The 19,715-nt window shown below is 31.2% G+C and overlaps 1 protein-coding gene across 5 annotated transcripts in view; it reads left to right on the plus strand.

The window, feature by feature from the left end:
• The window catches only part of LOC107443073 (uncharacterized), an 80,734-nt gene that overhangs the window by 39,549 nt on the left and 21,470 nt on the right, over positions 1 to 19,715 (plus strand). For all 5 annotated transcript variants that reach the window (XM_087151625.1, XM_043046395.3, XM_043046396.3 and 2 more), the window contains exons 2-5: positions 6,886 to 9,632; positions 12,145 to 12,226; positions 16,006 to 16,150; positions 18,412 to 19,270. In XM_087151625.1, the coding sequence (XP_087007751.1) occupies positions 6,974 to 9,632; positions 12,145 to 12,226; positions 16,006 to 16,150; positions 18,412 to 19,270 (3,745 nt within the window). In that variant the 5' untranslated portion in view covers positions 6,886 to 6,973. The remainder of the gene's footprint in view (positions 1 to 6,885; positions 9,633 to 12,144; positions 12,227 to 16,005; positions 16,151 to 18,411; positions 19,271 to 19,715) is intronic.

Here is a 19,715-nt window from a genome sequence, read left to right on the forward strand (position 1 = left end):
AAAGAAAAGAATGTACGATGTTATAAATTGCTCTTAAAAAAAAAAAGAAGAAGAAGAAAAAAAAGAAAGAGTTTTCTATTCTTTGCTCTCGTGTTTAGATATATGCATATTAGCTGTTTCCTTTTGACCTGGCCAAGATCATTATCTTCCAAAACAATCTTTTTTCTTCGGGATGGATTCGTGAAGTCGTTGTTACGTGGTCAACTGCTGAAAGGAAGGCCAATATACTTCTTTGTAAGGATTTTAAGTAGTATTCATGAACTTTATATCTGTGTTTCTCAATTCAATAACATGTAGTACCTTAAGGTTGAGGTAATCTTGACAAAAACATGCATCAGCTTTAGAAATCTCCTTTCGTTGAATGTTTAATTAATTTATTTTTATCCTTACTTTTAGTTGATATATTCGAATTTTTTTTCATTTCCTCGCAATTTTTAATAACCAGTCGGAAAAATTTAGTATAATTAGTTTAATGCAATAATTAGTTTTTTTAAACTGAGATCTGTTAAAAAATGGTATGCATTTTAAAAGTTATAAGAAATGATTCAATTTAATCATCTGAATATGGATATCAATAAATGTTTAAGTGAAATACCTATTTAAATTCTGTACTTAAATAATAAAAAGCATTTTTTTAACTAAATAAAATGTTTTAATTCGATATCATGTCAATCCTCTGATACCTGTTAATTTTTTAAAAATATCAATCGGTATCCAAATTATATTCTTTTAATAATTTTATTAGAATATTTTCAACACTTTTTTTACATACTCACTAAAGCTATTTATTTACATTTTTCAAGGCATTTTGTAATACATTAAAGTTAACATACGCTACAAGTTCACCTCGGATTTGCTTAATAACCAGATTTTTTATCAAGGCTTTTCGCTTCAAAGATTAGTCAATCAATTTAAGCCTTAAAATGTTTAAAAAAAAAGAATTCAGTAAATATTATTGATTTCAGGTAACAATTGATTAATTTTTTTATTCAACAACCCTAAAGATTTATTTTCTTTCATCTAAGAGTTTTAATAAATTTCCAAGTAAACGCTTCTTTAAAAGTAAACTTATCATTCATTATTTAACTATTTCTATAACTATTTAAACGTAAATTAATTAATTTTAATTAATAAATTTTAAATTATTTTTAAGAAATATATTTTGAAATTTAATTTCAAAATATATCATAACTAATGTTTTGTATCACAAATTGAACTGTTTTCAAATTTAATAAAGAAATAATTAATGGGATTTATCCATGTAGCGTTCATTTACATTGTGGATTCATATGAATCAATTTATTTAAAAAATCATATCTATGCATAAAATGTTTCATTTGAAACTATTCTTGGATCACTTGTTTTTTTAGAGTGACTAGTTAGAAAACTAGTGAAAAAATACATCGTCATTCATGAGTATTTAAAACTCATTTGTATATTAATAATATAGTTTTTGTGCTAAATAATGCTTATGAACTTAATTGTTTTAAAACCTTATTTTTCTTTTTGTTAATTTGTTTTTTCCGTATAGATTACACTGGGAAAAATTTAAAAAAAATTTTATTTACTTATTTTATTTTTATTTATTTATTTTTTTTGTTTTTGTCTTCTGCTGAGTCTGGGATATTTTCGAGTCGCTGATTTCAAATCTACAATCGGTTTCTCTCTCCAAGCAACACTTTTTTTAATGACAATTTTATTCTATAATTTTTTTTTTAAATGCTCAAGTTTAAAATATAATATGTGTTTCAAATATAAAATATATATAAAAGGTTGTCGCATAAATGTGGCGACACACTTCTAATGGAAATAGGGCACATCATCAGTGTTAAAACTGCATATGAACTCATCTTCAGAAATATCGTCATACGCCGCTAGGGGCATTTTCTTATCATGATCTGTTTCTTAACGTGATTCTGAATAGGCCATAACAGAGAAGAGCCCTTAGCTCCGTGTGACGGCATTTTTGGGCAATGGTTCCTATGCAATTTTTAACCTGATGTGCCCTAACATCTCTAGAAGTTTGTCACATCATTTATGTGACCCTCTGTAATTTATAACGTTTTTAAACTTGCTCATTTCGACAAAAAATAGACTAAAAAATTTTTTTTTTTTTAATCTATACCTTTAGGAGAAAAACTAATTTCAGATTTGAAATCTCTCACGTGACGTAGGCAAGAACAGGTATTTGTGTAAATGTAACCAAAAAAATTGTTCCCCAGTGTTATGTTCCCTATCCTCCTATTATTTTGCTATTATTTTTATGACAGTTCTTAGTACGTAAATCTTGCCCTGAGGGGACAGAAATGCCTAAAATGATGGTCATGTTGATAATATCCTCCCCTTCCCTCTTCACAAGCAGTGGATACTTGAAGCAAAGTTGATAATTTAGTAAAAGCTTTTTCTGTTCCTCACATCAATAAAATTCCCCCTAAATGTACAAAATAAAAGCACAATTGTTTTCTCTTTTATTTATTTGTGCAAGTTTTTTTTCCACTTTTTTCAAGAAAACACCACTAAAATATTGATTTGATAAGTCGCTTACTGCGACTTGGTGTTTGAAAAATTGATTGGAACATATTTATCATTGAATTGTTTTACGGCTAATTTTTTATGTTTCTTTCTTTCTTTATTTATTTCAGTTTTATAAAAGGTTCCATTTAAGGATTGATTTGAAAAATGTATATTTAAAAACTAGGCACTTTGGAGGACGCTATACAGTGGGGAAAAACTTTTCATGCCAAATTCTGCTTCAGCTACATAAGTATTTTAAAATATAGAGAAAATGAGTTCTTGTAAATCTAGAGTAAATCAATTAGTTTTATGTACAGAAATTTTTTTTCTTCAAAATATCAGAATGCAAAAAAATTGTGGCATTATAACTTAAGATTTGTGTTTTGATGTTTTGAAAATTTTTTTTCAGCATTTAAAACTTCATAGTTTACTCTAGGTTTGCACGAACTTACTTTTCTTTATATATTAAAATTTCAAATTCCGAAGAAGGTGAAGGAAAATTTGCCGTCAAAAATTTCTCCCGTGGTATAGCTTACTCTTATAGTTGTTTTTCTTTCAAGTTACAAAGTATAGACACATTCACATTTTCTGTAATAAGTTGCAAACTGATCTTATTTTATTTTGTTTTAAATTAGATCTTTCAATAAAATTAGTGTTGCTTATTATCACATATTTTTGGTACTTTTTAAATACATCTAAACAACTAACCAACCATCTGGTTATATTTATCTTCTCAGCTCATTTTATTATCTGATATCATCTGTTTATTTTTCTTTTCAACATTACTTAGTTATAAGCTCTTATTTATATTACCTCTGAAGAAGTCTGCTATTTTCTTTCTCACGCGAACTCATTACACACTGGTTTGATAAGATTTCTGATGTCGATAAAAGGCCCATTCATTAAGTTTGCTGGGTGAATGCATTACTATGGCATTGTTGACAATATTGAAGTGCGATGCTGAATACCTAAACTTGGAAGTGACGAGCATGAATCCTGTTTAATTTCTGGAGGAGTGATGAATAATAAAATTGGTTTATTTTTATATTCATGACTCAGATTTTTTTGATACATGAAGTAGATTTTAGTCTAAATCAAATATGTTTGCACACTGTAAAAAAAAAAAAAAGATCAAATTACGGTATAAAGTACCTGCACTTTGGGTGCATCATCCGTAAAGTCCATTTTACCGTAAAATATTATACTATAAATTTTGCAGTAATTTTTTTAAATTTAGAGTGATTCAGTGATTTTACGGTAATTATTACTGAAAAAATTGCGGCATATCTGATTTGTTTTTGTTACGTAACATGTTCCGGTAAAAATAGATCTTATGGTAAAAAGTAACACCGGGAGTACCGGTTTTTATGCCGGAATTTTTTACTCTGCATCTCGTCAGCGAGGTTTTTTTTTTTAATATCAGTAGGTTTTAACCAAGCTCATGACAAGTAACTTTAAATGAGCCGCAATGGCTCAGGGGATAGAGTGTTCGCCTTCCAATAAGGTGAACCGGGTTTGAATCCCAGTCGATACGAATTCCGCATCCAGCTTGCACCGACCACGGTGCTGACTTGAAATATCCTCAGTGGTAGACGGATCATGGGTTAGAGTTGCCTTGCCGTCAGGCTAACCGTGGGAGGTTCCCTTGGTCTTCCTCTCCATGTAACGCAAATGCGGGTTAGCTCCATCAAAAAGTCCTCCACGAAGGCAAATTTCTCCCAATGCTCGATCCCTTGTCTTCTGGATTGGGTTCAAAATTACAAGGCTAAGGAGTTGAACATTAGTAGTCGTAAACCCATAAAATTAGGTCGCCTTTTCAATGACGGTTATAAAATAAAATAAAAAGTAACATTAAATAAAATAAAACAGAAAATTTAAATTTATTTACTAAATTTTTATTTAACCAACTTGTGCGCTCATTTAAAATGCAATATAGGTTGGCAAAAATTGTTCTTTCGATATAAAATTAACATAAATTCATTTATCAGTGAAAACACGGATCAAGTTATTATTATTAGTTATCTCTGTTATTTAAGTAATTTTTATTTTATAAAGTAGTTTCACTTTTACTAAGGATTTTGATATTGTAGTGTGATTCGGAGGTTGTAGTTTTTCGCACTGCTTAGAAGAAAAGTATTGTGTGTTTTACTATTAATTAATTTAAGTTTTTTATGCAGCGATTATTTTAGGAAAAAAAACCCATTCTACGAATAATTTTTTTCTCTTTGCAGTCTTAAATAGTTTTAGATTTTGATATTGTTTTAACATTTTGCGTTGCATTTGAAAAAGTGACAAAATGTTCGACTTTTTCATATTTTTCAGACAGGAACTTGTTCATGTAATTTTTCTAGTCATTTTCCATTTTATATTAATAAACAAAATATTCCAAAATATGCAGCTTCGGCATTAACTTGCTAAAATTACAATGTTTAGAAATTATATAATTGTATTACGTTCTAATCGCATGCAGGAAATAAGAAGAATCAATGTTTCAAGCAATAAAAACAGTGTTAAGCTCTTTTATTTCATCCATAAAATAAGTGTAACTAATTTTGCGGATGAAGTGATAGGCATAATGTGTTTCTCAACCGAAAAAACTAATAATTGATTAGTTTTTTTTATTTTGTGTTTCTATATAATAATTTAGTTTTTATGTCTTAAACTAATGTAATATCTTTTATTAATATGTCTTAAACTAATGTAATATATTTATATTTCTTTTGACAATCAGCGTGTTATTTTAAAAATTGATTTTGCAAAAGTTAATGGGAAATGAATAGTTAAAAATCATTGAATAATCGCCAATTTTAAAGAATATTATCCAAACTTTATAATTGGCACAATTTTACAATGAGTGAGGAGCTCTTAATTCATCAAAACTTCACAATATTAAGATATCAAACTTACCAAAATATTAAACTGTCATTTAATATTTTAATTGAAAGTTATTTTATCATTTAATTAAATCATTTGTTCAATTAAAATTTTTATCATTTAAAATTTTTAGCATTTAATTAGTTAATTAATACATTTTTATACTACTTGCACATATCGCTGTATTCGGAATCACTTTACATCTGTAATAATTATAATATTTCCGTTAATATTAAAATTTTGTACTTCAGACAGTGTCTGTAATTTATAACATATGATATGAAGATGTTTTCGACGTAAAAACGTAATGAAATTAACCAGAGCCAACTCATATCATTAAATGAGTGTATGTTAAAATGATGCTTTTTCTTTCTGTCCGTTTCCAACGAACGTTTTTTCCTTTCCTTTAATTAACGATGTTACTTCGGTTGGAAAAATCGTATCTCAAGGTTAAGGTCAATGAATTTGAAACTTGTCATTCCAACGGATATCTGCCTCGATAATAAAGTAATAAGCAACGAAGAAATATATTTTGTTCCGAATTTTCATAATGTTATAGTGTACAATATGCGTTTTCTTATATGATATTTTCTTATTTCTTATATGTTTTTCTTATAATTTAGATTCATAACAGAGTAAGTTTACTCAATATTGAATTTTTTCCCCTGAATAATTTTAAGAACGTGATTTAATATATTTTTTTCTATAATAAATTAGGAATAATGAAAAATTTTGGGTCTTTATATTTTTTTTAACGCGAAATTAAATGCTAACCATAAAAAATGCATTGTTCATACATAATTTATTGTCATTTATGTAATTGTTAATGCCACTCAAATGCTTCTTAGGTATTCAATTTTTTTTGCGGAATGTGTGAGAGAGAAATTAATATATAGAGTTATAATAGTCATTCAGAAAAAAAATATTAATATATATTTTTTTCCTTCTTTTAAATATTTTTAAGTTGATAGTTTTATTTTAACCAAGTTTAACTTCTTTATAAATAGCTGAATTGAAATTGATGATGACTCATAAAATCTTTTATTATGTGTCTGAAATACTAAGAAGGACTTTAAGAGATTTCTAATTTTCGTGGGGTCCATATACCCATCGTAAATTGTCACTTAAGCAATATGAACCATGCCAAATTAGTATTTTTGTTTAACTTGGGCATTTTGAATTTTCGTTACTGCCTTTAGAAATTAACTTCTTATGAGAAAAAGATCACGTTATTCTTAACGTAACGTAAGATTAATTCACGTAGCGCAAATTAGTATTAATATTAAAAAAAATATTGTGCTTTTTACTCTGCAAATTTAGTTACCTATTTTTCATTTAAGTAATAAGTTGCTTCCTTTTTATACCCATCAATCAGCATTCGCACAGTATTAATTTAATTTTAAACTCATTAGTTTCATATTAATTTCCTATTATGTGTTAATATATTTTATGAACCCTCTTTGGACATATAATTAAAACTCCTTTCTTTTTTTTCAGGTATCATAACGAATCATAATGTTAATACCTCTTTCATTGGAAGTATCCTTATCAGTTTTTTATTTTATGTTTTATTACTTGGTGACCAATGATGAAAACCGTATCGACCGAAGCAGATGCTACCACCAGTACTGCTCCAACAACTTATGCTAGGAAGCCATTTAAATTGCTCCAAAATTTGCAGCATTGCCAAATATTTGTTAAATCCAAGATGGCTTTCTCTTCTTCCGCTATAAAATCCATTGCAAATCGACCAAAAAAGGTAGAATCGATTACCTGCCAGCCGAAAGAGCCAAATGCACAAGGAAGTAGACCCCGCGCATCAAGTATTTCATCTCGCCAAAAGAATGCGGTGAATATTAGGTCTATACCTAAAACAAACGGTGTTGCTCAAAGGCGAAGCATGCAGCTTGATTCAAAAACAAAAATTTTGGATTCGGCCAATGACAATACTAATCCAGTTGGGAGCCTAACCTCTTCGCCTAAGTGGTCTCATATTAAAAATAAATTTGAAAATGGGTCAGCTACTACGAAAAGTAAGTTTGAAAAAACTACGTCATCTGTTAAAGATGATGAAACGGATGTAAAAAAGCAAACTAATTCCAAAATCTTGAACTCTCTTGTTCCTGAAGTTCACTTAGGTGCTTGTAAGGCTAAGGTTTGTGGAAGGACTGAATTAAAAAAAGTTAATGATTCATCTGTCACAAAATCTGCTAGCACGCCACGTGTGGTATCTCCCAAGGCTTCCTATGAAAAACGAAAGACTGAAAGTACCACTGTCAAACTCTTAAACTGCAAAGATAAATCTAAGCCTAGATGTAGTTCACCAAAAAATTCATTTACAAATACTGCTAATGTATCGCATTTACATTCGTCTGTTACTAAAACATCTCGTTTAAATTCTACTACGAACAAACTTTCATCCCTTCATGCTAGTAGTTTATCAAAAACTTCACACTCCAGAACTTCCTTGACGAACTCCTCTGTGTCTCTTTCGAGCAATTCTTCTAAGAATTCTGAACTTGATACGAATTCTGTAAAGAAATGTTCTATATCTTCTGTCTCTTCTGAGCTTTCTGATATCGACATTCCATCCAATGAAACCTTAAACGCCAAATCGACATTATTGTCTAAAAGTTCCTGTGCTAGTACCTTTTCAAGCGATTTAGCTGTGAATTCTAAATTAGGCGAATTAGAAACGAACTCTTTAAACTCCAATTCTTATCCCTCCACGACTAGCAATACAAGCTACAAGCCAAATTTATACCGAGTTAAACAAAAGCATGACGATAAACCTATCCTAACTTTTAATCGATCAGATCAACGTGACGGTGCTAAATCAATCAAAAGCAAGTTAGTGAGAAATTCAGTTACTTCTAATGAAAAGGAAACTGTTCATACTAATATTTTAAATAGGGATAAAGTATCTAAGATTTCAAACCCGTCCAACAAACAAAACACTATTTTACCGGTTGATGATCAAATAGAAAAAATAAAAGAGGTGGTAAAAAATTCTCAATCGAGCTCTAAGACAGTATGGGTAAAGAATGAAGCTGGAAATTGGATGAAAAAAGGTAACGCTGAAAATACTACGGGTTCCGGAAACACCATTAGTCAATCTAAAGTGGCTAGTTTGAGAAGCAAATTTCTTGAACCCACTAAAGAAACGAGCACCCCATTAACGAAATCTGTTACAACTTCAAGTGTTCCATCCAAAACTGAGTTCAGCCGTCCTTTAGCCAAATCTAGTACTACAAGTAGTATTTGTGATAAATCTATCTTAAAAGACATTATTAATGAAAAGAGTCAAGCTATCAACATAAATGCGCCAAATAGCCAAGATACCTCAAACGCGGCATCAGCAGTTGGAAGAAATTCTTTAGATGGAGATAAATCATTGAACATTGTTCAAAGAGCGATACTCAGTTTTGAAGGCAGTTTAGCTCTTCTTTCACCAGAATCACAAAGACGGTTAAAGCTAGTTAATGAAAAAGTCCAGGCTCAAACCGATGACGTCAAAATTCTAAAGGCCAGAAAAAATGAATTTACAAAAACAAATATAGGTGCTAAAAATGTGCAAAAGGACAAGTCTCCAAGTACTTCAAAAACTGACATTAGTAAAGTCGTTGGTGAACCCCTCTTATCAACTCGGAGTTTCTTAACTAAATATCAGTTAACTAATAAACCAATATCGAAGAATCAAAAGTCTAGCTTTAAGTCTTATGTTAAAGACGAAGAAACACTTAAAAATACGAAGCAAATCTTGAATTCAAGTAGCTTAGTTGGCGCATCTAAAAAGTTTCCTTTAGAAAAACAAAGAATTGCAGATAAAGGGCAAGAAACTAAAGAACAAAACTGTAAACCAAATAGCTTACCCACAACTTCTAATTCAAGTCCAACGTCTCTTAAACAAAACTCAGCAGATAGTTCTCCAAAATCGAATACAGAGAATGAATATACTCTTCAACCGAATCCTTCTTTTCTTTGGTGTCGCTCCCGAACTGCATCAAGCGATCTCTCAAAAAGCAGTACTACTTCAACTGTTTCACTCACAAGCTCTGACTACAGAAATTACTACGATGTTCAAAATTACTATTCAACTTTAGACTTAGAAATTGAAAAGGCGAGTGACATTTCTGAGGAACCCATTTACATTGATTCTCAGGATTCTAACAGCAGTGATTATTATACAACATCTGGTCGGCTTCCGTACCAAAACATTCCACCAAAAGCTCAATCAAAAATTAGTGAGTACTCTTAACACTTAAAAATGATTTTTGGTTTTTGTGATGTTTATATATACACCGAAGAGCCATTACATTATGACCATTCTCCATCTATAACAATGGGCTCGCACAGGTTTTCATGGTTTCTCACTCAGGAACAATGTTTTCATGGGGCACATTAGGACCCATAATCCTCATAGAACAATCCCTGACGTCTGTAAACTAGTTGAACATAGCTGCAGACCAGGTTCACCCATTCATGGCAACATTTTTTTCCTGCGGGGGATGGTGTTTACCAACAGGATAATACGCCATCTCATAAGGGTCGAATCGTCATGGATTAGTTCGAGGAACATTCCAGTGACTTTCAAGTCATGTCTTGGCCCCCAAATTCACCTGACCTTAATCCAATAGAGTATTTGTGGTCCTACTTGGAAAACCAAATTCGTGCTGCCACGCTACCCCCTCGCAATGTGAGGGAATTGCAGGACCAGTTGGTGAGCGCTTGGTACCAGATACTTCAGATTATCTATCAGCACCTTGTGGAATCAATGCCACCGCAGGTGCTAGCAGTCTTGAGGGCTAAAGGTGGTCCTGCATGTAATGGCTATTCGATATATATATATATATATATATATATATATATATATATATATATATATATATATATATATATATATATATATATATATATATATATATATATATATATATATATATATATATATATATATATATATATATATATATAAAAAAAAATTTTTACAAAACATACGGCTGTTGCGATGCTATGATGATTAAGCGTCATCTGTGGCGAACATTTTATGTCATAATGTGGAAGTGATGACTCATAAACAAGTATCATCATTGGTGTCATTCTGTGTTTTGGCACAGATGATGATGCTTGTTCATCGTATCAAAATAGCTTCGTGTTTTCGTGTTTCCATCGATATTTATTTGTAGCTATTGCCTCAATTTTTGCTATGCCCATTTTAACAAAAAGAGCATTTGTTATATATTAATGCTATTTTTATTTTTATTTTGTTGTTATAATGACATCATATTCATTTAATTCACAAATATTGCCTTGGTGGCTCAGTGGATTGAGTGCTCGCCTCCAAATAAGGTTTACCGGAGTTCGAATCCCAGCGATGTCTGGTCGATATGAATTCCGTACCCAACTTGCCTTGACTACAGTGTTAGCGAAAAATGTCTCCAGTGGCTTGTGGATCATCGGTTTAAGTCCCCTCCCTTGCCGTCAGGGTAACCGTGGGAGGTTTTTGCGTTTTTCCTTGCATGTAAGGTTAATTCGCGCTAGTTCCATCAAAAAAAGTCCTCCAGAAAAGCAAATTTCTCCCAATACTTGATCCAAGAGTTCTCTTGTCCTCTGGATTGGGCTCAAAATTATAATGCTTCGGAGTTGAACATCGGTAGACGTAAACTCAAAATTGGGTCGGCTGTTTAACGATGATTATAAAATAAAAAACTAAAGAAAACTTTAAGTATATCTTTCAAAAATATAGCACAAGGAAAAATAAATGAATTTAGTGTTCATCTTCAGAATATACTTTAAAAGTTTTACTGTATCTGTAAGTGAAGTGAAAAGATTTTTATCATCTTACCATTTTAAGCATCCTCATTAGAAATTTAAAATCATGTGATATCATCAATAAACTAAGAAGATCTAGATATTTTTTTCTATCATCAGCATGAAATAAATAAAAGTAATTACAGTATTTGCATGTTAATTATTTATTTATCACTTAATTAACAATATTTATTTATCATTATCTCTTAGCGTTCTTTTCTTTTATTAGTACGTATTTGAATTCGATTATTATTCAAAATTAGAATCCTAGGTCTAAAAGTGCCTTTATTACATAATATTTTGTATAAAGTACATAATCGCATGATGTATTTTATGATAAAGATATTTATTTACCGTTTTAAAATTCTTAAGTTTAGTTTAAATATTAAAAAAAAATTATTTTTTAATATGTCATATTTATTTTCATAACAAATTTTAAGTAAAACTGTGTACAGCCAACGCATGTAAACTATATAAGAAATTAAATTTCTCACTATTGCTAAAAGAAATTTCTGGAGTATTATGTTCAGAGTTTTTATAGCAATCTGAAATTAATTAGGAATGCAGAAAATAAATTAGTTGCAGTATTAACCGAGCGATTGATAAGGCTCAAATTTTATTTATGTAGAACCGAAAATTAAATTTGTGAAACCAAATGTGTGATAATACAAAACAGAATTTTGGGATTTTTAAATTTAATAATTTCTAATTTTGATGATAAAATCTGTTTATCGCATTGAAGCAAAAATGATTACGAAGTAATCGTGGAGATTGGTGAACGAACAGAGCAGGGGATGGGGATCTCTTGGATACAATATTGCATTACATTTTCAATGCATTGTAATTAGTTCATGATATATTTTTAAAAAAAAAGAGAATTGTTTAAGATTTATTTTCGTGATTATTGTTTGCTCTTTCATAGCATGGTATTTTTCTTTGTTGCAGAAAGTTCTGCCCCAAAAGATGAGTGGTCTGATGGCAGTGATGATGATTTCATAAAGAGTAGCCTTTCTAACAACGAAATCAGGTGAAACCTATTGATTTCTGATAACTTTAATACAAAATATTTTGGTTATGATTTTACAGAAAATTTGGCTTTCAATCGATTAATCAGAGTCTTACCTAGGAATTAAGAAGGAGAGGGTGCTGCCACTCAAAAAAGGGCACTATAAGTTTTGAAAGTACACTCATTTAACAATGCGTAATATTATGTAATAACTGAATTTGATCTTCACAATTTTTAAAAAACCCTCTTATACTATTTTATGCGTATATTTCAAAAAAATGATTCTCACTCATTATCAGATTAAGGGAAAAATTTGCAGTTTATAAAAATAATTAAAAGCATACCCGATAAATAATCTCTGGGAATATTTTTTGTTTCAAAAAAAAGTAATCTAAAAAAAATTATTAATTGATAAACAAGTTGAGGATTTTTTATGTAATTTAAACTAAAAATTATGAAAAAATAAATATTTAACGCTGCATTTTTCAGAAAAAAAGATATTTATTAAACAAAAATTAAAACCATTAAAAAATTTATTAATATCCCCTCCTGAAAAAAGAGATACTTATAAAAATGTAACAAATTGAGAATAATTCTAGCAAAGTAAATGTTTGTAATAGTAATTAAACCTATAAACACATATGATTTTACTAGCATGTAGTTATTATTTAAACAGTGAATTAATTTTTGAAGAAAAAAAAATGGAATATGAATAAAAAGGCAGTGCTTTTAGGGATGGGTGGCTTTTTTTTTTACAAAAAGGACAAAGTGGGCGCATTTAGGTGTCAAAGAGCAGGCAGGGCGGACCGCCCTTCTAAAAACGCTTAGGGAGAACACTGATGCTTATTTTTTTATTTCTTTAATGTAAGCCTTAGGTGCATTTTTTTAAAAGTTCAACATAACAGTACATGCTCATTATTTCCAGAAATTTTTTTCTGGTTGTTTAATTATCAGTCAATTTTCTTTCAGCAACTACACTGGTTATCATAAATTAAGGAAAATTCACAAAAATCGCCATAACTCAAGAAATTACACATGGAATTTTATGAAACTTACCCACAATATACAACACATAGTAAGGTATTAAACAACATAAAAAGAAATTATCAGACATTAATAGTAGTATAGAAATTAGCACATGTATAAAATAAACAAATTGGAAGTATCGGTTTGCAATAGAAAAAGTACCTTTAATATGGAATATGATTGCCTCTAGAAGCAATACAGCACAAACAGCGATGTGTGATGCTTTCAATTATGCGGTCTATCAGTTCAATAGGAAGTGAGAGCCATTGCTCTTGTAAAGCAGTTGCAAGCGTGGCAAGGGTCTGAGGGGGCGGATTGATGGCAGATACACGCCTCCCTAGAGCATCCCAAACGTGCTCGATAGGATTCAAGTCCGGGGATCGAGCTGGCCACTCCATGCGAGTAATTGTTTCCTGTTGAAGATAATCATCAACAATGCGAGCTCTGTGTGGTCTTGCATTATCGTCCTGTAACAGGAAGCAATCACCAATTGCCCCGGCATATGGGCGCACATAAGCATCAAGGATGTTGTCTCGATAAACCTGAGCATTCACGGTTCCCCTTGGAAAGACATGGAGGTATGTGCGCTCTCCTAAGGATATGCCTCCCCAAACACAGACACTGCCTCTTCCGTATGCATCTCTTTCACGGATGTTTGATGGATGATAACGGGTCCCAGGTTCTCTCCATATCAAATAACGTCTACTGTCACTTTCTAGACTAAACCTGGACTCATCCGTAAAGAGAACAGGCCTCCATTGATCTGACGTCCAGTGGACATGTTGTCGGGCCCACTGCAAACGGTCTCTCCTATGGCGTGATGTGAGCGGCACGCAAATGGCTGGTCGTCTCGCATACAGACCACCTTCGTGGAGCCTTCTGCGCACAGTTGACGTTGACACCAACCTTCCGGTGGCTGCAGCAAGAGAGGATCTAAGATGTGTCGGAGTAGCGGTTCTATTCCTGCGTGCACTTAATGTCAAATATCGGTCATCGGCACTGGTCGTAACAGTTGGCCGTCCTTGACTGAACCTCCTAGATGCCGAATCTGTGGTTTGAAATTGCCTCCAAAGTCTATGAACCACAGATGGACTCACATTTAGCCATCTGGCCACTTCTGATTGACTCTGCCCTGCCTCTAGTCTCCCGATGGCTCTCCATCGTAGTTCTTCAGGCAAATGATGCCTAGAGGTCATTATTACGAATTGGCTATCTCAGATTTTCAATGTCGCAATCACAGTAAAATTTGTGTGCTTTCTCTCAAACTTGGACTTTTATGCTCCAGGCAGATGACGTAAGCCGAGTGCAGCGCCACTAATTTGCATATTGCAATTTTACTCAGCTACTCTTAGTGGACAACATATGCAAATTTTGCACGGTTTGGCTTACTTTTGAAAGAGTTATCGCTATTTTTGTGATTTTTCCTTAATTTATGATAACCAGTGTATTTCAATAAATAAAAATAAATTTTTAAAGGGGCAGAGTTACTTGAAATAATTTTGGTAGTTTTTGTTATTTTACATTGCGTTTTGAAGTTTCACAAGTTTTCCAAAAGAATTATAATAATAAACTGTAGTCAAAAAAAGATTTTCGGCAGGAATTTTCTTCAGTAATTTTCTAGTTTAATTCATGACATTTAATGTTTTACTAAAAGCAAAAAATTATGACTTTGACATTGGGTTAATATATTAAATAATTTTAAAAAAATGAGTCAGTAAGTCTTAAAATGTGTATGAACTTCCCTAGATACGAAATTTTTATTTTTGCCTTGTTTTCTCGATACTTATTCTTAATTAAATAAAGTTAGAATTTTCTTTAACTTTAATTAAATTGTTCAATAAATATAGTTGTAAAATAATATATATATATATATATATATATATATATATATATATATATATATATATATATATATATATATATATATATATATATATATATATATATATATATATATATATATATATATATATATATATGTATATATATATGTATATATATATGTATATATATATATATATATATATATATATATATATATATATATATATATATATATATATAATATATATATGTATATATATATATATATATATATATATATATATATATATATATATATATATATATATATATATATATATATATATTACGTTTTCGTGTTTGCGTCGATGGAATCCTTAAGATGACCACTTTCTGACTACCTAAGATTCTCAAATCTCTGTGGATGGTCTTTACCTGATAACAAACGAAATTTTAGTCATTTTTGTATTGTTAGAAGTATAAATTTTTCGGTATTATCGACAAAGGGTATTCTGTACATCAAATTTAACTGGAGCTAGGTTCATAATGACAATACAAGTTACAATCGTTTTTTTAAACGTCCCATGCAAAGTATTATCTCCTTATCTAAATTTTGATTTCTTCTGACATAAATAGCCTAACATATACAAAACATTAAATAATTTTTTTTTCTAAATTACAAACTACATTTTCCAGTGGAACAAAACAAAAAAAAGAGAAAAATAATTCTATTTTTGTCAAATCTAAAATGAAAAATGTAGGAGGTAATAAATTTCTATCACCATCGAAAATGCTCCCCATGTCTTTCAAAAGTGCTTTACGTTTTAGGTGCAACAAAAACAGAATTATTTTTCGTTCAGTCTAGTTGGAGTTATTTTATTTCATTGATGTCTCTATTCATTTTGTTTAGGGAATTAAGAAAGTTGAATATTAGTGTCATTTATTAATTTCGCTATCATCTATTGTTTCAGCACTGTAAGAAGAAGGAGAAATAAACGATCTTCTAGTCAAAAAGAGAGCCAGCAAAATTTTCAGAATATCAATGGTGATAAACGACATTATAGCACAGACACAATTTCCTTCACCGATTCCAGTGATACACTGATAAATGATGAGGTAATTAAACTCTTTAATTGCATAAAACAATGTTTTTTTTTTAAATTTATCATGAAACAATAATTAAATAATAATTTAATAACCCTTTTAATTTAATCAAATTGTAAAGATGTGTAACATAAATGGTGCAAAACAATACCTCAAAATGCACAGTTAAAAAAGGATATAGTTGAAAATTCGACTTAAAAATGTACATTGTTCAAAATGTGCGTTTGATAACTAATATAATAGTAAACTAACACAGTAGTAAGTTAATATAATTGTAAACTTATAAATTATAGACTAATATAATACTAATTAATAGTTATTTTCAATATTAAACAATGAACTCAAATTTTTAGCATATGCGTTGCTTATAATAAAAGTACGTAACAAATCACTTTGTTTTTTTGAACTCTTTTAATAATTTTCATTTTATTAAAAACATTTAAAATCACTGGTAAAATTATATTAAAAATCTAAATGGGTTTGGTGTCACAAGGGTACAAATGGTAAAAATAAGGTAATGATAAGGGTACAAAAGGCAGAAATGGTAAAAACAGAAATGATATTTTCCCCACAGAGATTACGTCTTACTAAACAGATAAATATACACTTAATAATAGATAAAATGATAGAAGATTTTCAAATATTTGACAGATGTGATTCAGCAGTAAGGTCGATAATAATAGTTTTATTTTTGCCGAGTGCTTAGCGTGCCTGACTGCGGAGCCATTGGCCGCGGGTTCGAATCCTGCTCAGGGCATGGATGTTTCTTTCTCTCTCTCTCGCTGTGTGTTCTATGTCCTTTCTCCTTTGTGTGAATGTGACCCTCCCTATAAACGGGTTGTGGTTGTGTGACGTGGACGACGTTGCTCCACCGCCGTGACTTCGCCACAGGTGCCCACTCCACTGGGTAACGAGAAAAGAGTAGCAGTTCTGGCATTCCTGTGGCCAATGGGACAATCCCCAGATGTCCGCCATTAAAAAAAAAATGTTTTATTTTTGATGATGTAGAAACTCGCTCAAAAATCCTGGTCAACACATAAAATACATTTATGGATGTCGGATTAATAATATCTCTGTTTTCACCATTCCTATTTTTTATCCTACTGATTAGAATGTACCATTGCGATACCGTTAGATTTTTAATAAAAGTATGCGTTGTTTTTAATGGACTTTAATTTTATCAGGACGAATTAATCTCGTAATTATAGGTATCTTGCTAATAATCTTTATTCATTAGTTACTTCTCTTATTGTGTTTAGTGATTCATAGCTAGTAATAATTTGTTTAAATCCTGATAACCGTTTTTGATTAATTGTTAATCTTAATCACCTAATTCAGGTAGGGGATTTCAAATCTAAAATTAGTTTTGCTTCAAAAATTTCAGATTTTCTTTGAATGAAATTATTTGTCGAAATGTACAAATTTTAAAAACGTTATACATAACAGGGGGTCGTTTTGCTGTTACAAAAGAACTTGTCTAAGATATTAGAGATATAGAGATGATAAAAGTTATTCATAAATTATAAGGTGACGAAACATGTGTCTTTTTAATTGTTTATTTAGACACAAATATGAAATAAGAAAAGGTAACGGTAGATATAGGGTAAAACTCCCTCTCGAGAAAGACTGCCGTTCTCTTTAACATATAAACATCTTCTGCTCTACTAAGTACAAAAGCTCTCGTGATAGGGCGCGCATGCGCGGGCAGAACTCCTAGGAGAGTTCTGCTTCTAGGGAAACATCATCAGGATTAAAATTGCATCGGTACTCATGCCCGGAAAGGTCGTCGTGTGCGTCTAGAAGCGCTTTCCTATTATGAACTGCTCAGAAGCATACGAAGAAATAAATCATAGTAGGGAAACGCCCTTAGCGGCGTATGGTGACACTTCCGGACATAAGTTCGTATGCAATTTAAATCCTGATAATGTATCCTAAGTTCTAGAAGTTTGTCGCAGCATTTGTGCGACCCCCTGCTATATATAATGTTTTTGAACTTCTACAGTTCGACAAAAAGTAGACTAAAAATGTTATTAAAAAATTGTATCTTAAAAAGAGAATCTGATTGCAGATTTAAAATTAGTGATACGAAAGTATCTGAGATCTTTTAGAAATCTAACGCAACAAGAAAAGAATTTTCCCCCAGTGTAATTAGGAGAAAAACTCCTATGTTCTATTTTTAGGTTTACCGATATTTTTTTTATAATTGATTAATGTATTTAAATAGAACAAAATGGAAAAAGAATTTTAGTGATTAGCAGTGTCACTCTTTGCAGGTTCAGAATGAAAGTACATATGATCTAGGAGATTCGAACCACTTTTATGAACCCGTTTACGAAAGCCTTGGAAATTATTTGCGTGATAAAGAAGATCCAGATGAGAACTGCAGCATATCTCTGTCTCCAGACGACAAAGATGCCGCGGACATCATGCAGTGTTCTCTCACAAGCTTAGAATCAGTCGCTAGCTCCAAGTTGGACAAGGATGAGACCCACGAAGCCAAACAAAAGAAAGGTGGGAACCCTATAAGCCAAATCAAAAGACATTTATCGTGGACCAAAAATGACATTCGCTTAGAACTTTCTTCAAAATCTAATAAAATAAAAATAAAAAAGAACGGACAAACCTCAACGGAAATAGGCGTGAAAGTTCAAGAGCATGGCTCAGTTAATACTTCTCCCAAAAAGAAGACATTCATCAAGTGTATTCTGCGACAGAAGAGCGCGAGTAGCATACCAGTGAAGAGATCACCATCGCCAAAAAAAGAAAGTGCTATGTTTTATGTACATTTGACTATGGGCCGCGAAAAGCAAAGACCATACAGTGATTCCGTTGTAGACGACGAGTCTTCCAAAGATCTTGATCAAAATACTTTGAAGGCCAGGAAACAATCCGAGCCAATTTTGCAACAACAGATTAGTTGCAAAGATTTTGTCCAGCGTCCTCGATTTAGGAAAGTTTCTTGCGTTCCACGGGTACAGCGACCCAAAACTCCACCTCCGTTGCCACCGCTGACGCAAAACAAAACTGAAAATGGGAAAGAAGATATTTCTCCAATTGCATTCATAGATGATGTGTCTCCTGCATTTGATTCTCATTTTTACACTTGTTTAGATCCAGAATATTTCCAAAATCGTAAGTATTTTTTCCTATCATATATGAATCTATAATGCTCAATTCTTAATTTGAAATTATAAAAGACATTGCAAGCTGCTTGTAAACCAATTGAAATGCTTCTGATAATTGGATACCTGTAAGCAACGTCATTGTGTGTAAATCATGGCATTCGTTGATGCAGATGCCAATTAAGTTTGACGCGTGACGTTGCCTACAGGTATACAATTAAACATAATCGCTTGACTTCTCGACTTGCAAATACCTAATTGCCTAAGCTTAAAACTTAGCCTTTCTTTTTAACTTTATACTCGGTTTAAGAAATTTCAAAAAGGTACTCATTAACCAAATACTTGGTTTTAAATAACTTATAAAATGCTAATCTTTGACATCACCTTGTCGCATGGAACATCATGAAATATATCCTCATTGTTTGTTGAAAAGTTTATTAACTTTTCTATGTTTA

Source organism: Parasteatoda tepidariorum, chromosome 9 (assembly GCF_982258835.1).
Source record: "Parasteatoda tepidariorum strain Cologne lab strain chromosome 9, Ptep-v5.0, whole genome shotgun sequence".
Taxonomy (NCBI): domain Eukaryota; kingdom Metazoa; phylum Arthropoda; class Arachnida; order Araneae; family Theridiidae; genus Parasteatoda; species Parasteatoda tepidariorum.